The sequence below is a fragment of the Bos grunniens genome, chromosome 23 (assembly GCF_055505025.1).
Source record: "Bos grunniens cultivar Pamir isolate PY7600 chromosome 23, Bosgru_T2T1.0, whole genome shotgun sequence".
NCBI classification, from domain to species: Eukaryota; Metazoa; Chordata; class Mammalia; order Artiodactyla; family Bovidae; genus Bos; species Bos grunniens.
This window is the reverse complement of record NC_141187.1, coordinates 7,620,004-7,640,589: the sequence shown is the minus strand read 5'-3', so window position 1 is coordinate 7,640,589 and position 20,586 is coordinate 7,620,004. Positions and strand designations below refer to the sequence as shown.

Here is a 20,586-nt window from a genome sequence, read left to right as displayed (position 1 = left end):
TTATGAGAGTTTATATATTTTCCATCATATTTCTTGAATTATACTGTGTTGTTTCTTTCATGGTTGTAGTTAAAAAAAAATAAATCCGGTTTATACAATAGAACTCATCCTATGCCATCAAAATCAAAGGGACTAATTTTTGAATTGAGTGGGTAAATTAGGACTATAATAATAAGAGGCTCATCTATTTGGGGGAGGATTTGTAGTTTGGAATATGTTGAATCCCAGAAACTTTTTGGAGATCCCTTTAATATCATGCAGAACAGTACAGTTAAGAGGGGTGATGCCACAGTGTCACTACGGGATTCTGTTAGGGTCCATGCTGGGGACCGCCTTGGAGATGCAATGAACCCATTTACTTCATCTTAAGATAGTTCAGCAATTCTCCCCCAGTCAGATTTCTTATACCATATTTTGTTTTATAGCATATAGTATAATTAATGAGGAACCAGAATCACTTTAAAAAATAATACTGTTTTTTAAAGCAAACTTTTCTCCAAATTGAAATACAGGTATCCCTTCTGATTAGACCTTAAGCTCTCATTGGATCCCCCAACTGGTTTCAGCTTTAATCACCCCTTGATAAAGCCCATAATTTTCAAAAGAGTGCATTTTGTTGACAAAGGATATGAAGTATCTAGTACTTCTGTTCTATAATTTATTGTCCACATCAAACTTAAATTTATAGCTTATTCCATTTTCTATCATTTCCCCTCCATGAATGTTTAGGAGGGAAGCATTTTTAGCTTAAGCCTTAACTAAGGCTTTACAGGAAAAGATGAATGTCAGGCTTCATATTTTAATGTGTTGGCATCGAGGTCTTTGACTTAATCTCCTGCCAACAATCATCTTCTCCAAGACTGAGATGAGGATGTAATACAAGTGATTATAAAGCAGGAACAAAATAATTAGATGAATTTGCATTCATGACTGTCCTTATTACAATATGTTCAACAATATACCAAGTTCTGTAGAGGAAATAATTTTGATATGGACATTATTTTTTATTCTCCGTATGGGTACTGTTATCCTTTTCAGAGAATGTTAAACATCTCTCTCTTATTGACTAATTTTTCTTATCATCTAAGTCCAATAGCAATAGGTAAAAGGTGAAACTGAAGGAAACACATTTATATTCTAAATACATGGATTATTATTTTTATTGTGCAATTATTTTAAGGATAGGAAAGATAAAGGAATGTTTCATTGTAATCAAATAATATGAATATTTATTGTCTCATGGTGATTGCTATTTTTCCATGAAATAATACACTTTTTCTTTGGAAGTATTGTATCTGTTGCCTTCTTCACAAGTATCTCTCGGGATAAAATCAAGGCTACAGTTAGGTACTAATTTTTCCAACAAATGATATTACTGTGCATTTAATTCATAACCTATGTGTGTCTGAAAGAATTTTAGAGTAGATCAGTTTTATAAATAGCACCTATAAACTACAGAATTATTTAAATGAAGATTATAGGAAAAATCATTTTATTTCTCCTGGTGGAAGGAGAATATAAACAGTTGTTTCAAAGACAATAGGGAGGACTATGCTAAAAAAATAGAAAAGTAAAGATTTGAGATATCTTGTCAATGTAAATGTTTTATTCTAAGTTGCCAGTTTAATTTTTTTAAAGGTGACTTTTTAAACTCTAATCAGATTAATCATATGTCTTTGGGTGAGACTATTTTAAGATCAATGCATGTCTTAAAAATTTAACAAAATCTGGTTACTAACTTAAGCATATGGTCTAGACTAGAGTGAGTGTCTTAATTTAGGTTATTTCAAGAAGTAAATGTGTTCCCAATTTGTTTAGCAGTGGAGAAGTGCCCAGGACCCAAGTCTATACTAACTGGTTGCCCTTGGGCAGTTGTCTACCACTCAACTACTCTTTTAAAACACTTACTAAACCATATTTAAATATACATATTGGATTTTTCTTTTTCCCTACTATAAACTGTGAGAAAATGCAGTAGCTTTTGTTAAGCATTCATTGAATAAATTAATTCAGTTTTCACCTGAGTTGTTGCTAAGTCACGTCAGTCGTGTCCGACTCTGTGCGACCCCATAGACGGCAGCCCACCAGGCTCCCCTGTCCCTGGGATTCTCCAGGCAAGAACACTGGAGTGGGTTGCCATTTCTTTCTCCAATGCATGAAAGTGAAAAATGTAAGTGAAGTTGCTCAGTCGTGTCCGACCCTTAGCGACCCCATAGACTGCAGCCTACCATGCGCCTCTGTCCATGGGACTTTCCAGGCAAGAGTACTGGAGTGGGGTGCCTCACCTGGGTAGGTCTCTAAAATTTCCAATTTTATTTCACAGGATTTTAAGCCAAATTTCTGCTCATAGGATTATAAAAATAAAGATACCTAGTGTATGGTAGTTAGGAGTCTTCCTTTGGGGTAGAATAAGTCTCATTAATGCTAATTCCATGGAAAAGATAGAAAGGGCCTCTGTTACAGGGAAAGTAAGCTGCTTTTAGACTTGGCGCCTTTTAAAGAATACCACGACGGCCGCCATATTGAGTCCTTTAGTGTATCAGACACGGAGCTAAATGCTTTACTATCTTCGCAGCTCTGTAAGGATTTTGATGCTCCAAGATGTCAACTGCATTTCCAAAAGCAGCAGGGCTAGTAAGTTGCTGAAATGGACCTCAAGTGGGATCCAGTTACCCCCTGGCTTTTCCCTAATCTGCATGCAACAGTGATGTCAGTGAGCTAATGTGAAATACTCAGCAAGAGATGATGGTTTTAGATAATTTTTTTATTACTTGCTAAAATATGTTTAAATATTCATTAAATTAGAGCAGCAAAAGCTTTTTTTTAAAATGAGGAACAGTTAAAGGGAATTGGGAATGGCTTAGTTCTGACAAGACTTGAGTGAATGAGGATATACAGACCAGCACAATTCCTTAAGTTACTGAAAGAGAGGAGGTGGATTACAGTGGAGGAGGTGCCGGCTGGAAATCAGAAACATCCTTCTGATATCCTTGATTAAATGAAGAAAAAGTCCAGACTCTTTGCCATTGGGCCTTGATGAATGGATTTGAAACTAGCCTAATGATTTGCCAAAAATCCATTCCTTCTGTGTGTGAGGAACAGATATTTAACCCTCCAAAGATCTTGGGATTAAAAACACCAAGGAAATTTCCTCAATTCTTGAAATTTTTAAACCAATCACGTGAAAATAATCTACTGATAAATATTCCTAGATCTTTAAAGAAGCTATACTTTTATACTTGAAAACCCCTTTGGCTTACAGTGTACATTTTCCCCCTTTCTTCAGGTCTGAAAGCTATTCTCCGATTAGAGAATCAAAATGAGATTTATTTGCCTGAGAATATCTCCAGTCTTACAAATGGTTTTGTATTAATGACTGAAAATCAAGCAAATCTCTTATGGTTAGAGGATTTTTCTACCCAATTCCTGGTTAACAAAGTATAGCAACATTTGGGTTCTGCCTGAATTGTTTTTTGGGAGGTTAATTTTATCATTACTAAAATACAGTACTTACCCATGAAATTTTTGAAATCCAATCCAGTTAGAAAGTCGTGGCATCACAAAAAGTTTACCAGTCTTTTTATATAACTTTTTGTTTGGAAACAGTTTACTTTCTAATTCTGCTTAGAGTACAACTAATTCATTCTGTTTTCAGATTTTTAGCACTTAATCCTATCTCCAAAGAGAGCAGGTTCTAATCAGTCTGCTGGTTTAACATATCTTACTTAACAGTGACTGTGGTTCCATGAGAGCTGCCCCTTTTGGACGAGGAACACCTGTTACAATGCGTAGGCATATCTCACGAAGACTTTGATTTTCAATGGTGTTCTTGGTTCTTGGCCCTTAATTAGAAAATCATACTGAATTCAGAAACTATTTTTTTCTTAAAGTCAGAAAGAGACTATGTGTCTTTTCAAAAACTGGGCCCCAAAGTTGGTTGTGCTGAGCCAAATATAACAAATTTTAATCAGAATACTTCTAACCATTACTTAAGAATCTTGAAAAATGGGATTCAAAGTATGTTCTCTTTATGCCTTGCTTGGCTATCTTCCAATTTGGTGGAAAATATATGTTTTTATAAAACCTTTTACTGGAGAGTGTTCTGAGAGAACTTCACTTAAAATGAATAAGAAACATCAATACAGTCCTGCTAAGTTGTCAAAAAGCAATCTATGGTTACACTTCATGTTAATAGAGATTTAATGTATGTTTTTTTAATACATTTTGTACCACAGTGGAAAAAAAAAAGTCTGCTAGGAGTGGATCAAGATGATATACTTGACAGAGAATTCCTTGTCAATAAAAAAATCAATTCTAGAAAATTTCAAGGCTATTTAAACTCGAATAAACCCCCCTCCAAATTTTAATGCAATTTGACAATATTGTCTTCATTTCAAGGTTTCAGCATTGCTGATATATTAATACTACTAGTTATCCTCCTTAATTTTCCAAGTATTCTGTGTAGGTAGTTTTTTTATTCCTTCAGGAAAAATCAATGTTTTAAGTTGTATAATAAAGGATGTGTTTGCTTAGTAAGTTCCTATGAAGTAACCAGGATAATAACCCTATTTGATTTTGGCTAAAATAATATTTGCTCATTATATTAAACTGATCACATACTCAGATCTTTGATGGCAAACAAATTTAATTGAAATGTGGGAAAATAAATTATTTGTTATTTAAAATATTCAGAGTTCAACCTCCTTCCCTAGAGCATTTTACTGAGGCATATTGAAATCATATTCTTTCTATGATTCATTTAACTCCATTTATTTGTCAGTTCACCCTTCCAGTTCATCCTAAATGTCTTTCCTGAAGACATATCATATGCTGTATCCTGAGGCTACCAAGATAAATGCCACAGTTACATAATGTAGTAGGACAGGTGGTCCAGTAGGATAGAGATACAGTCAAAGAATAATGATGATACAATATTTTTAAATCATGTGTGGAATGATGTGGTATCTCAAGGAGGGAGTGAAAGACTTTGCCTGCTTCAAACGCCAAAAGCCATTAGAAAGGACTTGGATTAAGATCTTTAGGGTGAGTAGGAATTCTAAGTGAGCTGACGGTGGAGGACAGATCCATCTAGGTGGAGTTGATGACGTGTGGTTAGAAGGTTAGAAACCCAAGTCCCTTGTGGTTAAAGAGCAGCATGCAAGGGAGGAGTGGGTAGAAGGTGTTGGTGGAGAGGCAAGGAAGGGCTGGACCAGACTTCTCTCCTAAGGAGTTTGTTCCTAATTCTGATCATTAATTCCTGACTTTTTTCTTTTCTATAATTATTATCATAGAAGCCATATGTGGTGTAAAGCCTAAAACTAAGGCCCAATATTATGTGCTTGGCATCTGGTAGAACTGGGAGGGCCTCAGGTAGCTGAATTACAAGCTCTCTTCCCCATTCTGCTTCTCCAGACGTGGTCCCCCAACTCTCCCTGTCAGACCGACCAGGTACAGTGTGTAGTTATTCAATCAAGGTGACCACAGCCTTCTAAGGAACCAGGGACATCTCACTTGATCCTGCAAAGCCTGCCTCCCACAGCCCCTGGTTTTTTACTCTTTCCTGAGCACAACTTTTCTGTGGCCCTGATGGGACACACACTCTCTTCCCCTGGGCCATGACCACCTCTGAGTATTGAACTCTGCTTGATTTCACCTGCCCAATGTCATGCATTCAGGGGTCCTAGCACTGTAGAGTGGGAACCCCTTCCCCACCTCACCCCAACCCACAGGGTAAATAGGAAGCGGTTAGAACACCGTGTCAAGGAAAAATTAAATTGTCTGAACAGCAGCAAGGAGTTGTCTTTATGATATTTTCTGTTCCCTGCTACCTATTATGCATAATTAATTTTAAGTAGGAAGGATGGAGGAGGAGAAGAAAAAAGATACTTTTACTTTTTTTTTTTCCTATGGTAGGAAAAAGGAAAGCTCAAGCATTTCTATTAGGTGACCATAGCTAGTGTTTTATATTTCATTTAATGTAAAGGAATGGATTTTGAAAAAATAGCTTTCAGACAATTTCCTCTGTGTTATTGAAATAAGGGAGCTAGCCTAACACAATAAATATTCATTTTCTCCCACACCTCAAGGGGATACAGCTCAACTTGGCTATTCACCGTGGCTCAGTGATGTAATTTCTTTCCATCTCGTATTTTCAGGTATCTGAAGAAGAAAGAGAATGACGAAAAGTCATATCCAACCTTAAGTGACTTTCATCAGAAGTTATAAATCACCTTTGCTCACATTCATTTAGGAAAAGTCAGTCACAAGCCCTAAATTCTTAAGTTCAAGGAAATGTATATCCTTGCCTGAGAAAGTGAAGTAATTTGGTGAACCTTAGCCTTGTCTGGCATGATATCCAAATTAGTGCAGGGAAAAAATAAATTACAGTAAATTTAATTTATTAACTTAAATCAATTAAACAATTCAAAATATGAATAAAAATTAAATAGAAAAAGTGAGACAAAGGTAAAACAAATATATTTTAGAAACATGATAATAAATGTTACCTTATATTAAAAAACATTATTAGATCAGGTTAAGAAATGAATTCCAGACATTTATAAAAAACACTGATTTCTAATGTTTGGATGCAGAGAGTTGGAAATAAAAAGGCAATGATATAGTAAAAAGTACTAATAAAAACATTTGATTGTATCAGGCAAAATAGAGATTAAGACCCAAAGTACTGTTACGGATATGGAGAGACACTTCATAAATACAAATATTTAATTCATGAAGAATGTATGCTTCTTTTAACTATGAAGGTAGCTAATAAAATGACTTCAAATGACATTGAGCAAAATTGCTAAGATCACAAGGAGAAATTAACAATTATGTCATTTTATGATTTCAATTGTTAATAAGAATAAACATGCATAAGAATGCAATAAAGCTAAACATGATTTGGAAAAAACAATGAAAAATTTTGATCTGATACACACACATACGCATGGAACTCTGCAGCCAACAATTAGAGAATAGATATTATGGAATATTTACATAAAACTTATGTCTTATACCATAAATCTCAAACTACATAAGAAATTACTACTTTGAAGAAATTCTTTGGTTCTAACTAAATAAGTAGTAATTTAAAAATTGGATAAAAAACTTATATTCCTAAAAATTAGAAAGAAAAACTACTTTGAAGTAACTCTTAAGTCTAAGGAAACTTAATGGAAATATTAAAAAAATATGTTTAGCATTGTATAATAGTGATCGTATACATATCATAACTTGCAGAATGCCACAAAAAGGATTCTGTGAGGGAAAAAAGGATAAATCCAAAGACTATAGCAAGAAGTAAATAGTGAGTCATAAGCAGAAATGACTGAAATGGAATGAGTATGCCAAAGATCAAAGCCAAAACTTAGTCCAATTAAGAGATTAGAAATGGATAATCCTACCTGGAATTTGATTAAGAAAAAAGCAGGTAGACACAAATATTAGACATGATGAAGGAGAGAGACCAAGATGGCAACATGGATGGCTTCTGAACTCCTCTCCTCCCAATGATAGGCTGAATGTGCAAAATGCACGTAGAGAAATTCCGCCCGAGAGAAATCCAGAACCCAGCTAAGTGACTCCAACATCTCAGATTAATAAGAAAATACCCACATCAAACCTGGCAGGAAAGGCTGAGATACACTCTTGCCATTAACCCTGCCCCTGGTACAGTGTCAAACAATTGGGAGGGCAACTCCAGCTCCCAGTTCCTCCCTTAGGTTTTAGGCTGAACATCGAGTGTCCCAACTTTTAAGGTTCCCACCTAAGGGAAAAGCCCCTCAAATGTTTACCTTGAAAAGCCAGTGGGGTGCTGATAGGAAGTACAAGCTGTCTTATATTGGAGGTACTAGTTCCACAGCAGAATGTAGACATTTGTGGGCAATGCCTCTGTGTCAGACAGTAGCTCATGAAATGATTCCAAGATTATTCTTCTTGGAAACATTGAGACATCCAGAGCTTTCTTTGAATTCAGACTTTACTATCTGTATATTTGACTAAAAGCCTCACATGAGAACCATTTCATTTATTATCACTAGGCACTAGACGAACCAGCCAAGACGGACAGCATTTCCAAGGACAGCACCTTAGACCCACCTCTGGAGGTAATGGCTTCAGACCCACCCCTGCTTTTGAAATACAATCCGGAAACTCTTTGCTAACACAGTACCTGGTTTCAATTCTTCCAGTTCTGTTCCCCTGCACAGCTCAGGCAGCAAACTGAAGAGCTCTGTGCTGCCATTGATAAGGTCTTACAGGATTCCTTGTCTATGGTAATGCCTTAGACTAGACCATGCAATTCAAACCTTTGCTTCGCTTCACTTCATTTCCCTCTGCTTGACTAGGCTGGATGCATCCTAAGCTTGTCCTTTTTTTTTTTTTTTTTTCCCTAGCATTCTTCTGATTCTCCTTCAAGTTCCCTACAGACTTTTTTGGGTTCTGACACAATCAAAGTATGTATATATATATTTAATTTAATTTATTCAACCATAAGAGTTACTAGGTTAATGATTTTTAAAATAAAGGTCAAGGCCCAATAGTGATTTGGGGAATTAGTGGACAGCAACCAGTATAGTGTTTTTTTGTGTGTGTTTTTTGTTAGCAAACAGCATTTTAAAAATAGGATAGCAAGAGAGTTCCCTGGTGGTGCAGTGGATAAGAATCGCCTGCCAGTGCAGGGGACACAGGTTTGCTCCCTGATGTGGGACGATTGCATGTGCTGTGAACAACTAAGCCTCTGCTCTACAACCACTGAACTCATGCTCTGAGGCTCACAAGCCGCAGCTGATGAGCCGGCGTGCTGCAGCTACTGAAGGCTGTGTGTTCTAGGGCCCACAAGCTGCAGCTACTGAGCCTGTGTGCCTAGAGCCTGTGTTTTGCAACAAAAGAAGCCACCACAATGAGAAGACCAAGCGCGGCAACTGGAGAGTGGCTCCCACTCGCTACAACTAGAGAAAGCCCACATGCAGCAATGAAGACCCCAAACAGCCAGAAAAATAAATTCGAAATAAATTTTAAAAAGATAATGTGCTGATGATTATTTTAAAAATATAACTGTAAGAATGTAAACTATCCATCAGACTCTATTATTCCAACCAGTGGGTGGATATTGTTGCTATTTCTTTCAATTTGTTTACATGTAGAGGTATAGGCTTGTGTGTACAGGCTGGAGTAAAATCTGTTTCTATCTGTAGGTTACATTCAAAACAGTTTAGAAGCCAACATATGGGGCTATGTTGTCATATGTTGACATTTCAAATGTGGAATTGCATGTAGAGTTTGTGGCTTATTCTAATCAGAAACCATAGCTTCAGTCCTTATGTAATTCACAGCCCTTAGACTTTGAAGAAATGGAAAATGAGGTAAGAGCTTTCATTAGTCTAAGAGCTTTCGGTTCAGTTCAGTTGCTCAGTCGTGTCTGACTCTTTGCAACCCCATGGACTGCAGCACTCCAGGCCTCCCTGTCCTTCACCAATCCCCACAGCTTGCTCAAACTCATGTCCATCAAGCTGGTGATGCCATCCAACCATCTCATCCTCTGTCATTCCCTTTCTCCTCCTGCCTTCAATCTTTCCCACCTTCAGGGTCTTTTCCAATGAGTCGGTTCTTCATATCAGGTGGCCAAAGTACTGGAGCTTCAGCTTCAGAATCAGTCCTTCCAATGAATATTTTGGACTGATTTCCTTTAGGATTGACTGGTTTGATCTCCTTGCATCCAAGGGACACTCAAGAGTCTTCTCCAACACCACAGTTCAAAAGCATTAATTCTTCAACACTCAGCCTTCTTTATGGTCCAGCTCTCACATCTGTACATGGCTACTGGAAAAACCATGGCTTTCACTAGATGGACCTTTGTCAGCAAAGTAATATCTCTGCTTTTTAATATGATGTCTAGGTTGGCCATAACTTTTCTTCCAAGGAGCAAGCATCTTTATTTCTGGAATTCTTTTCTTTTGGTTGACTAAATTTATTTCCTTGTTCTTTGACTCAGACAGACTGAATCCTGGATATTTTATATTATTTGAGGACTACTAAAGCATTAATTGTTATTATTAAATATTTAAATATTTCCTTATCATATAGCCATTTTCATTCATTGGGATAAAATTTACATTTCTCCAAATTATTTTTTTGAATATTTTGTATAGATCCACTTATCCAAATTTTAAAATGATTGTGGTTTTTCTTTTATTGTTAACTGTTAGTTTTTTAGGCCAGTCTTATTTTGTCCCTTGGAATTAGTATAAATGCTTTTTTGCCTATTCTTTTTCAAAATTAGAATTTTATATATATATAAAGTAGATTGCATTTATTTTAAATTTTTTATTAGAGTATAGTTGACTTACAATGTCATGTTTAAAGTAGATTTTAAATGTATAGAATTGCCTATGATTAAAAGTATTCCTAACTTTCAATTGGAACATTATAGACAAATATCCTTTAATAATGACATTGAAGCCAGGTAATTAATCGGTCTGTATGAAGAATTATATTTTCACAGAGAGGACCTGCAAATAGTTACATCTTCTCTATTTGTAATCTATTTTGTTGTATATTCTTTATGTCTTTTAATCTAAAGATGGGAAAGTTTTGATTTGCCAGAGCTATGGAATAAATTTTAGGTATTTTTTTTTCGTTTCATTTGTTAAACATATAAAAATACCCCATATTACATTAAATGTAACAGCGATAGGATTTAAGAAATAATGTGAGTAATCATCTATATTATTTATTTATTTAACAAATATTTAATGCTTATAAGTTAAAACTGCATTATTCCAGGCCATTAAGTTTAAGGCAAGTATTTTATTTAGCAAATACTTGTTAGTGATGGGCTTGGCACTGTGAGGCACCATGGTGATAAAGGTGAGGGAGGCAGAGCAGCTTGACAGGGTACTTAGTTGTGTTCTTAATTGGAGTATAGTTGACTTACAATGTTGTGTTTTTCAGGTTATAGCACAGTGATTTAGTTAATATATGTATATATATATTTATATAAATATATATAGGTATAATATGCACAGATATTCTTTTTCAGATTCTTTTTCCTTACAGATTGTTATGAAATATTGAGTATAGTAATATTATATTGGTATTATACAGTAGAACCTTATTTTTATCTATTTGATATATATTAATAGGAGTGTATATATGTTAATTCTAATCTCCTAATGTACCCCTCCCCCACCCACTTTCCCCTTTAGTACCCACAACTTTGTTTTCTGTCTCTGGATCTGTTTCTGCTTTGTAAATAAATTCATTTGTATCTTTTTTTTCATATGCCACTTATAAATGATACCGTATGGTATTTGTCTGAGTTGCTTCATTTAGTATAATTGCTAGGTCCATCCATGTTGTTGCAAATGGAATTATTTCATTATTTTTTATGGCTGAGTAATTTATTATTGTATATACATACCGCATCTTCTTTATCAATTCCTCTGTCAATGGACATTTAGGTTGCTTTCATGTCTTGACTCGGAGAAGGCGATGGCACCCCACTCCAGTACTCTTGCCTGGAAAATCCCATGGATGGAGGAGCCTGGAAGGCTGCAGTCCATGGGGTCGCTGAGGGTCGGACACGACTGAGCGACTTCACTTTCACTTTTTACTTTCATGCATTGGAGAAGGAAATGGCAACCCACTCCAGTGTTCTTGCCTGGAGAATCCCAGGGGCGGGGGAGCCTGGTGGGCTGCCATCTATGGGGTCGCACAGAGTCGGACACGACTGAAGCGACTTAGCAGCAGCAGCAGCAGCAGTAGGAAACCGCTGAGAAAGATCCTGATGGCTGCTGTAAGGAGGCTACCGAGGCTAGGAGGAACAGTGATGGTGGTTTCGATGGAGTGGGTGCAGAGGAGTTGCAGAGAAGTAGGTGTGAAAGAGATCTTGCAGGCTTTCTTGGGTTTGGATGTGTGTAGAGAAGCAGAGGAGAATCTTGGAAGAGCTCCTGGTCTCTGCATCGAGTGCAGACAGGGAGATATAATGTGGAAGATGAAGAGGCTATATTTGTTTGGACAGGATAAATTCAAGGTATGTGTCAAGCAGGCCTTAAGCCTGTGTATCTGGCAATGGTAGGAGGGCTGGGGAGGGGTCGACTAATATTTGGATGTTGTGGGCACCCCGTATGAAGATCCCAGGAAAGAAACATGGCGGGTCCAATCATGGAGAATGGAAGTCCACTCTGAGAGCAAAGTCAGGGCAGCGTGGCATCATGGAAGCTAAAAGAGCACAGCATTTAAGAGAATGTTAATGTGGTGACAGCTGCCAAGAAAAAAGAATAAATAAGGCTTCAGAAGGGTTTATTAGACTTGACTCTGATTTTGAAACTATACTGTTGTTGCTTATGTGTTGTTCTATCTTACCTTTGCTATTTTTCTAGCCTTTATTAGCATATACAGACCTTTTGAACTTAAGGCTATTCTTTTGATTTTTTAATTTATTTTGAAATTTTTTCAGTCAATTCAATCACTCAGTCGTATCTGACTCTTTGCGACCCCACGGACTGCAGCACGCCAGGGCTCCCTGTCCATCACCAACTCCCTCAGTTTACTCAAACTCATGTCCATTGAGTCGGTGATGCCATCCAACCATCTCATCCTATGTCATCCCTTTCTCTTCTCGCCTTCAATCTTTCCCAGCATCAGAGTCTTTTCCAATAAGTCAGCTCTTCGCATCAGGTGGTCAAAGTATTGGAGTTTCAGCTTCAGCATCAGTCCTTCCAATGAACATTCAGGACTGATTTCCTTTAGGATGGACTGGTTGGATCTCCTTGCAGTCCAAGGGACTCTCAAGAGTCTTCTCCAACACCACAATTCAAAAGCATCAATTCTTCAGTGCTCAGCATTCTTTATAGTCCAATGCTCACATCCATACATGACCACTGGAAAAATCATAGCCTTGACTAGATGGACCTTTGTTGGCTTTTTAATATGCTATCTAGTTTGGTCATAACTTTTCTTCCATGGAATAAGCGTCTTTTTATTTCATGGTTGCAGTCACTGTCTGCAGTGATTTTGGAGCCCAAAAAATAAAGTCAGCCACTGTTTCCACTGTTTCTCCATTTCCCATGAAGTGATGGGACCAGATGCCATGATCTTCGTTTTCTGAATGTTGAGCTTTAAGCCAACTTTTTCACTCTCCTCTTTCACTTTCATCAAGAGGCTCTTTAGTTCTTATTCACTTTCTGCCATGAGGGTGGTGTCATCTGCATATCTGAGGTTATTGATATTTCTCCTGGCAATCTTGATCGCAACTTGGGCTTCATCCAGCCCAGCGTTTCTCATGATGTAGTCTGCATATAAGTTAAATAAACAAGGTGACAATATACAGCCCTGATGTACTCCTTTTCCTATTTGGAACCAGTCTGTTGTTCCATGTCCAGTTCTAACTGTTGCCTCCTGATCTGCATGCAGGTTTCTCAAGAGGCAGGTCAGGTGGCCTGATATTCCCATCTCTTTCAGAATTTTCCACAGTTTATTGTGATCCACAGTCAAAGGCTTTGGCATAGTCAATAAAGCAGAAATAGATGTTTTTCTGGAACTCTCTTGCTTTTTCGATGATCCAGAGAATGTTGGCAATTGGATCTCTGGTTCCTCTGCCTTTTCTAAAACCAGCTTGACCATCTGGAGGTTCACAGTTCACACATTGTTGAAGCCTGGCTTGGAGAATTTTGAGCATTACTTTACTAGCGTGTGAGATGAGTGCGATTGTGAGGTAGTTTGAGCATTCTTTGGCATTGTTTTTCTTAGGGATTGGAATGAAAACTGACCTTTTCCAGTCCCATGGCCACTGCTGAGTTTTCCATATTTGCTGACATATTGAGTGCAGCACTTTCACAGCATCATCTTTTAGGATTTGAAATAGCTGAATTGAAATTCTATCACCTCCACTAGCTTTATTTGTAGTGATGCTTCCTAAGGCCCGCTTGACTTCACATTCTAGGATGTCTGGCTCTAAGTGAGTGATCACACCATCGTGATTATCTGGGTCGTGAAGATCTTTTTTTATAGTTTTTCTATGTATTCTAGCCACCTTTTCTTAATACCTTCTGCTTCTGTTAGGGCCACACCATTTCTGTCCTTTATCGAGCCCATCTTTGCATGAAATGTTCCCTTGGTATCTCTAATTTTCTTGAAGAGATCTCTAGTTTTTCCCATTCTGTTGTTTTCCTCTATTTCTTTGCATTAATCACTGAGGAAGGCTTTCTTATCTCTCCTTGCTATTCTTTGGAACTCTGCATTCAAATGGGTATATCTTTCTTTTTCTCCTTTGCTTTTGGCTTCTCTTCTTTTCTCAGCTCTTTGTAAGGCTTCCTCAGACAGCCATTTTGCTTTTTTGCATTTCTTTTTCTTAGGGATGGTCTTGCTCCCTGCCTCCTGTACAATGTCATGAACCTTCATCCATATTTCATCAGGCACTCTGTCTATCAGATCTAGTCCCTTAAATCTATTTCTCATTTCCACTGTATAATCATTAGGGATTTGATTTAGGTCATACCCTAATGGTCTAGTGGTTTTCCCTACTTTTGACACTCATAAAAATCATGTTTATTTTTTCTGGCACCATCCAGGAAAAAAGGAAAACAACCAGAGAAAAAAATTTTACACCAAACCTACTTTTTCTTTTTTCAATTTAATTTTGTGTACACCTTCTTTTATTTTTTAAAGTCCTTTCTTTTTTATTTTCTAAATTTAATTTAATTAATTAATTTTTTGGAGTATTGTTGCTTTACAATGATGTGCTAGTTCCTGCTGTGTGACAGGGTGAATGTACAACATGTATAAATATATCCGTTCTTTGAATTTTTTTCACGTTTAGGATACCACATGGAAGGCTGTTCTTTTTAGTCTTGTGTGAAAACACTGACCTGATAAGCACAATGTATCTGTAGTTTTTCCTCCATGTTTTCCTAGATATACTTTGTTATTTTTTTAATTTTACTATTTTCTATTACTTTTTATCTTTTGTAGGCTCTTATTTTCTTCAAGACAACATTTTTCTGAATATCACTTTTATATTTAATCTGGAATTCTGTTGATCTGGGACCTTAAGCCATTAACAGTTATTGCAATTCTTCTTCTACTAGGATGAGTTCCTGTCATCTTAGTGTATATTTTCTACTTAAAATGTTTTCTTTTGGATATTTTGACATTTATTGGTTTGAAAATGAAGAAAATCTCAGTTTGCATTTTTGTTACTGTTCATAATTAGATGTAAATTATTAAAAACAATCATTGTGCTGACTTTCCTATCAATTTTCGGACTTACAAATGTATTTTTCCAAAATTAAATACCACAGCATTTTCCACTTTCCAGTTTCAACCAAGAGCTCTATATATGTACATATATACACACACAGTTTGCTAGTATCTTTTGGACCTCTATATTTGAATTTTAATGGTGATATTTTTCTTGATTTATTCTTTATTTAGATGCTTAATCTTTATTTAGATCCTGATTTCTGAAAGATTCATAGATTTTTCCTAGATTTTTCTTTTTTTTTTTTAACTCCTGCTGAAAAGTGTATTCTGATTCTATTGCCAGTATTCCTGAGATTAGCATTTTACCCTTTCTTTTAAATTATAGCTTTGCCAGATATAAAATTATAGGTCCCCTTTTCTCAACAGATTTTTGACCTAGATTCTTTCTTGTCAACAACATAACTTGTGAAATGTTTTGTCCGTATGATATTTACTCCACCACTGCAGAGTGATCATTCACAGAGTAGCACTGTAATCTTTTAGAATTTTGTCTCTGTGATGTTACTGATTTTTCCTATTATGAGTCTAAGTGTGTGTGTGTGTTTTCTTTTATGTGTCTGAGTTGATCCTCTCTTTAGCCTTTCATCTCAAGTTTTCAGTCTCGTCCTCCCCTCACATTTAGGATATTTGTAGTCATTATTTTTTCAAATGTTCCTTTCTTCCTAGGGCTCTCACTATGTGATTTTGTCACTTTTGTTTCTATATTCCATGTCTTCATCTTTACATTTTTTTTTTCTATTTATTGTTTCCTAATTCTTCCAAGAAGATTCCTTGGTCTGATATTCCAGTTCAAGAATTTGTTCACTATCTATTCTCTTCTTCAGTCTTTATGTTCAGTTCTTTTTTGTAGCTTATGTAATTCTGTTTTAAAAGTCAGGTTCATTGGGGTATAATTACCCACTGTAAAATTTACCCATTTAGTGTACAATTCTATGAGTTTTGACGAAGCATATAGTTATGTAACCACCACCACATCCAAGATGCAAAACTTCCATCAAATAAAACGCTTTCCGTGTGCTGCTTTGTCGTCTATTTCTCCCTGCAACCCAGGTTCACGTGTATGTAAAAAAGTGAAAGTGAAAGTCGCTCAGTAGTGTCCGACTCCTTACAACCCCATGGACTGTATATTCTCCAGGACAGGATACTGGAGTGGGTAGCCTTTCCCTTCTCCAGGGGATATTCCCAACTCAGGCATGGAACCCAGGTCTCCCTCATTGTAGGCAGATTCTTTACCAGCTGAGCCACAAGGGAAGCCATTGTATCCATAGCTAATTCTTCATTTTTATTGTAATGTGCTTGATGTATAAATTTATTTCATAATTTATAATGAAATCAGTTAGCTTGATTGAGAAAGTTCCTCTAGCCATGTTTTACATCTCAAGTGCACATTTAGAGGAAATATATAATATGATCCATCTATATTTTTATTGTTAGTTTTTGTGAGTTTGTCTCACAAGGAGAGAAAGAAGCAAGATAAATTAAGATATTAAAACGACTGAGAATATGAAGCATATGTAATGGAGCTGGGAAGGCTCATTAATTTGGAAGTCTCAGTGAGGCTGAAGAAATGTTGTGTTGGGATGTTTGAGAAATGAAGATGGTAGATGGGAAGTAGAGTTCTAAAAGACAGTTGTGAGAAATGAAATTTCAGAAGTTTCCCATTTTATTTGTGAAGGTCACATCTAGGAACAGTCCTGGGAGCTGATGATTGAAACGGAGCAGATGAGGATGTTTTTGGAGTTGAACAGCTCAAAGAATTGAGGGATAGAGACTTCTGTGTGAATCCTGAAATTGTGTGAGGAAGTATTATGATCCATGAGTGAACGTCATCAATAAATAAGATATAATTTCTTCAAAACTGATTGATAACAACAATAAAGAGAATAATAAAGTGAAAGTAAAGCTTAGTGAAATAAATTTCAAAGGAACAGGAGGTTTTGTATAGAAAAGATGGAGTACTGGTTAGAAAGTCTTAATAGGAAAAGAAAGGTGAACACATATCCCAGAAGTTAAATCTTTTAATATTTTCTTGATTACTTCAGTACCATAATTGTTTTTATTTTCATACAGATGCCTACAACTCTTCCAAGAGCAGCTGGTCGAGAAACCAAATATGTAAGTTGCTTTATAATTATACATACTGCTGTCGTAATGGGTGCTGGGGCATGCTTTGGGGTGAACTCAATTATACAATCATCTGAGCTGAATTAGTTGAATTTTTCATAAATGGAAGAGTTAGGATGGTGTGATTGGCCGAGAGGTGGAAAAATCAGTTATTTCAGGTAAGTATATTGACTGAATTCCTTCTTAAGTGAGGTCTTATTTATCTGATTAGTTTGGCTGAATCAAACAGAACTCTAGTACCTGCTTTCTGTCTTTCTAATTACCTTTGCTTAGATAGCATTTTCATTTTTGTAATGTTTTATCATGCTTATTATGATAGAGTCCACTCATATACTTGAAATATTAAGATTTGTCTATTTCCAATGGGATTGCCAGTTTAGTTGATTTTGACTAGTTTGCTGCTTTCTTGAATTTAAATTTTTTTTTATTTTTATTTTTTATTTTATTTATTTATTTATTTTTTTAAATTTTATTTTATTTTTAAACTTTACAATATTGTAGTAGTTTTGAGGGAGGAGGGTTCAGGATGGGAACCACGGATATACCTGTGGCGGATTCATTTCGATGTTTGAATTTAAATTTTTAACAAAGAAATCAGTCCCACTTTTGAGCAAAAGTGTATTAATAATAAGCATGTAGATATAAACTCACACACTTGATTCAATAAGTTGTGGCGAGCTGGCTCTGAATGTGCCATATGCACACACGTAGCTTCACCCCATTCCTACTCTCTATTCACTAAATAACCCATCATGCAGTCAAATTCTGCATCTGACCAAACATATTCTGGTGTAAATAAGACTGTTCCCTAAGGAAGTGTTTAAAATTTAGTTTAAAACAAACCAGCAAACTATTCCTTTTAGTTTATATTTTCGAGTATCATCATCATCATTCAGAGTCAATTAGTAAATAAATTTTGTGACCAATCTTCTTTCAGTGTATACATTTCTGCCTTCATCTGAACCTTCCCAAGGCAGATAATGAATTGAGTGAAGTTACTCAGCTTCATCACATTCAGGAAGTGATGTTTAGGGGGTATGGATAGGAACACTGCTTAGAACGTTATTTAGAAGCTTCACTGTTATTTTCTGTTATTCCTGGAAGTTATTTGAAGCAAATACTTTAAAAAGTGGAGGCATTTGGTGGCTATTTGTTGTTTTTGTTCAGTCGTCCAGTCGTGTCCGGCTCTTTGCACACCCCATGGACTGCAGCGTGCCAGGCCTCCCTGTCCCTCCCATCTCCTGAAGTTTGCCCAAGTTCACATCCAGTGTTGCTGCTTGCTCCAGAATCCTGGAAAGTCATTTAACCTGTCTGTGCCTTAGATTTTTTTAATCTATAATATTGACTTCTCCAGTGGCTCAGCAGGTAGAGAATCTGCCTGCAGTGCAGGAGACACAGGAGACTCGGGTTCAGTCCCTGGTTGGGAAGATCCCCTGGAGAAGGAAATGGTGACCCACTCCAGTATTATTGCCTGGAAAATTCCATGGAAGAGGAGCCTGGTGGGCTACAGTCCATGGGGTCACAAAGAGGCAGACACGACTGAGTGACTAACACTTTCAAAATTGGGATACTAATGGTTGATGTAAGATTTACAATGGTTAATGTATGAAAAGTCCTTAATGTAGTCCTGACACAGATATGAGTCAATAAATGATTGTTCTTCCCTTCCTTCTTTTTTTCCCCTTCGTCTATGTCTCTCCACTTCTCTTCCTCCTCCTTATCTTGGGAAGACTGGGTGCACCATGATTTAGCTAGTTCTTTGATTCTTTAGTTGAATGTAAGAAAAGAAAGTCCTTAGAGATGTTTCTCTACTTTTTGTGACTAAGACATTCTACAAAAGCCAGATCCAAGAAAAAAAGAACTAGAATATTCTTTACTCTCTCCTTTCTTTCTCATCTACTCTTAGTTTGCACCCAAGTCTGATTTAGGCTTATTTGAAATAAGGGTGCCTTCTTTCATCAGTCCAGGGGATGAGTAATTTGATAGCAATGGCAATAATCCTACAGGGGCTGCTTCAGTCTCCATAGTTAGAGGCTATTTCAAATTATTCTTCTGTTATCTGACTTAATTAAAGGAGGTTAACATTTGCCCCAAACTTTGTGACAGCATTTGAATCATTCAAAGTTAACTGAAGTTAACTGAATCATCAAGTAGACTTAATATAGACTCAAACAAATATCAATTCTTACTCAGATAAGATTCTTGATTTTGATTAAATTTGGTTTCTTGGAGAAGATTTGTTTTTTTACTTTCTCCCACAAAATGACATTTGAATTGTTTGTGACACCTCCAATATGTCCATGTCTTTTGGAAGACTAGATGGGTAATTTTACAGTGGGGTGCGAAAACTAGTTTCTGGTGCCATCATAGGGAAGTCACACTTGTAAATATTTGGCTTCAGTTATTCCATTTACTAAATGATGTCTGACATTTCTTTCCAGGAGAAAAATGAAATTTTAGAACAGAAGTCTTCCTTAGTTATAAGCCTTAATCTTATGTGAACAATTGATCTTAAATACAATATACCATGATTTTAAAAAAGAATGACACTGGGATATTTTCTTTTTAAAAACTTTTTGCACTGAAAAAAAAATGAAATTTTATATTGGTGTATAGTTGATTTACAGTGTTGTGTTAGTTTCAGGTGTACAGCAGAGTGATGTACAGCTATACATAGATCTGTTCTTTTCCAGGCTCTTTTCCCAAATAGGTTAATACAGATTACTGAGTAGAGTTTCCTGTGCTTTATTTTAGGTCCTTGTTGATTATCTATTCTATATATTTACGGTATATATAATAATATAATATAATAATTAGGAGGTTAATCTCAACCTCCTAATTTATCTCTCCCCACTGATTCTATAATATTTTCTTCTAGAAATTCTAATATTTGTATTAACAGAGCTATAAGTGCATCATATTAAGTGTGACTTGAATAGTTTTCACTTAATTAATCTTTATATTTTTCTCCCTTCTTCTCCCATGGAAACTCAAAAGCAAATCTGAGAATCCTACAGGTTGTAACATTTCAATATTCTGCCATCTCTCTTCAAAACTTTGAGGAAAACAGTCATCTTTGCAGTATACATCTGCTAGGACCAGGTGTGTTACTGCCCTTCTTAGATTTTATTCCAAAGCAGGGATCATGCAGTTTACCAACTTCTGCACCTCAGAGGAGAAAAGGGAAGACTTGAATTA

The 20,586-nt window shown here is 36.3% G+C and overlaps 1 protein-coding gene across 50 annotated transcripts in view; it reads left to right on the top strand.

The window, feature by feature from the left end:
* MLIP (muscular LMNA interacting protein) overlaps window positions 1-20,586 on the top strand; it is a 288,723-nt gene that overhangs the window by 185,697 nt on the left and 82,440 nt on the right. For 33 of the 50 annotated variants that reach the window (XM_086371038.1, XM_086371036.1, XM_086371049.1 and 30 more), the window contains 4 exons: window positions 8,043-8,108; window positions 8,193-8,276; window positions 8,397-8,456; window positions 17,335-17,379. In XM_086371038.1, the coding sequence (XP_086227164.1) occupies window positions 8,043-8,108; window positions 8,193-8,276; window positions 8,397-8,456; window positions 17,335-17,379 (255 nt within the window). The remainder of the gene's footprint in view (window positions 1-8,042; window positions 8,109-8,192; window positions 8,277-8,396; window positions 8,457-17,334; window positions 17,380-20,586) is intronic. The other 17 variants (XM_086371040.1, XM_086371052.1, XM_086371039.1 and 14 more) reach the window with 3 other exon arrangements.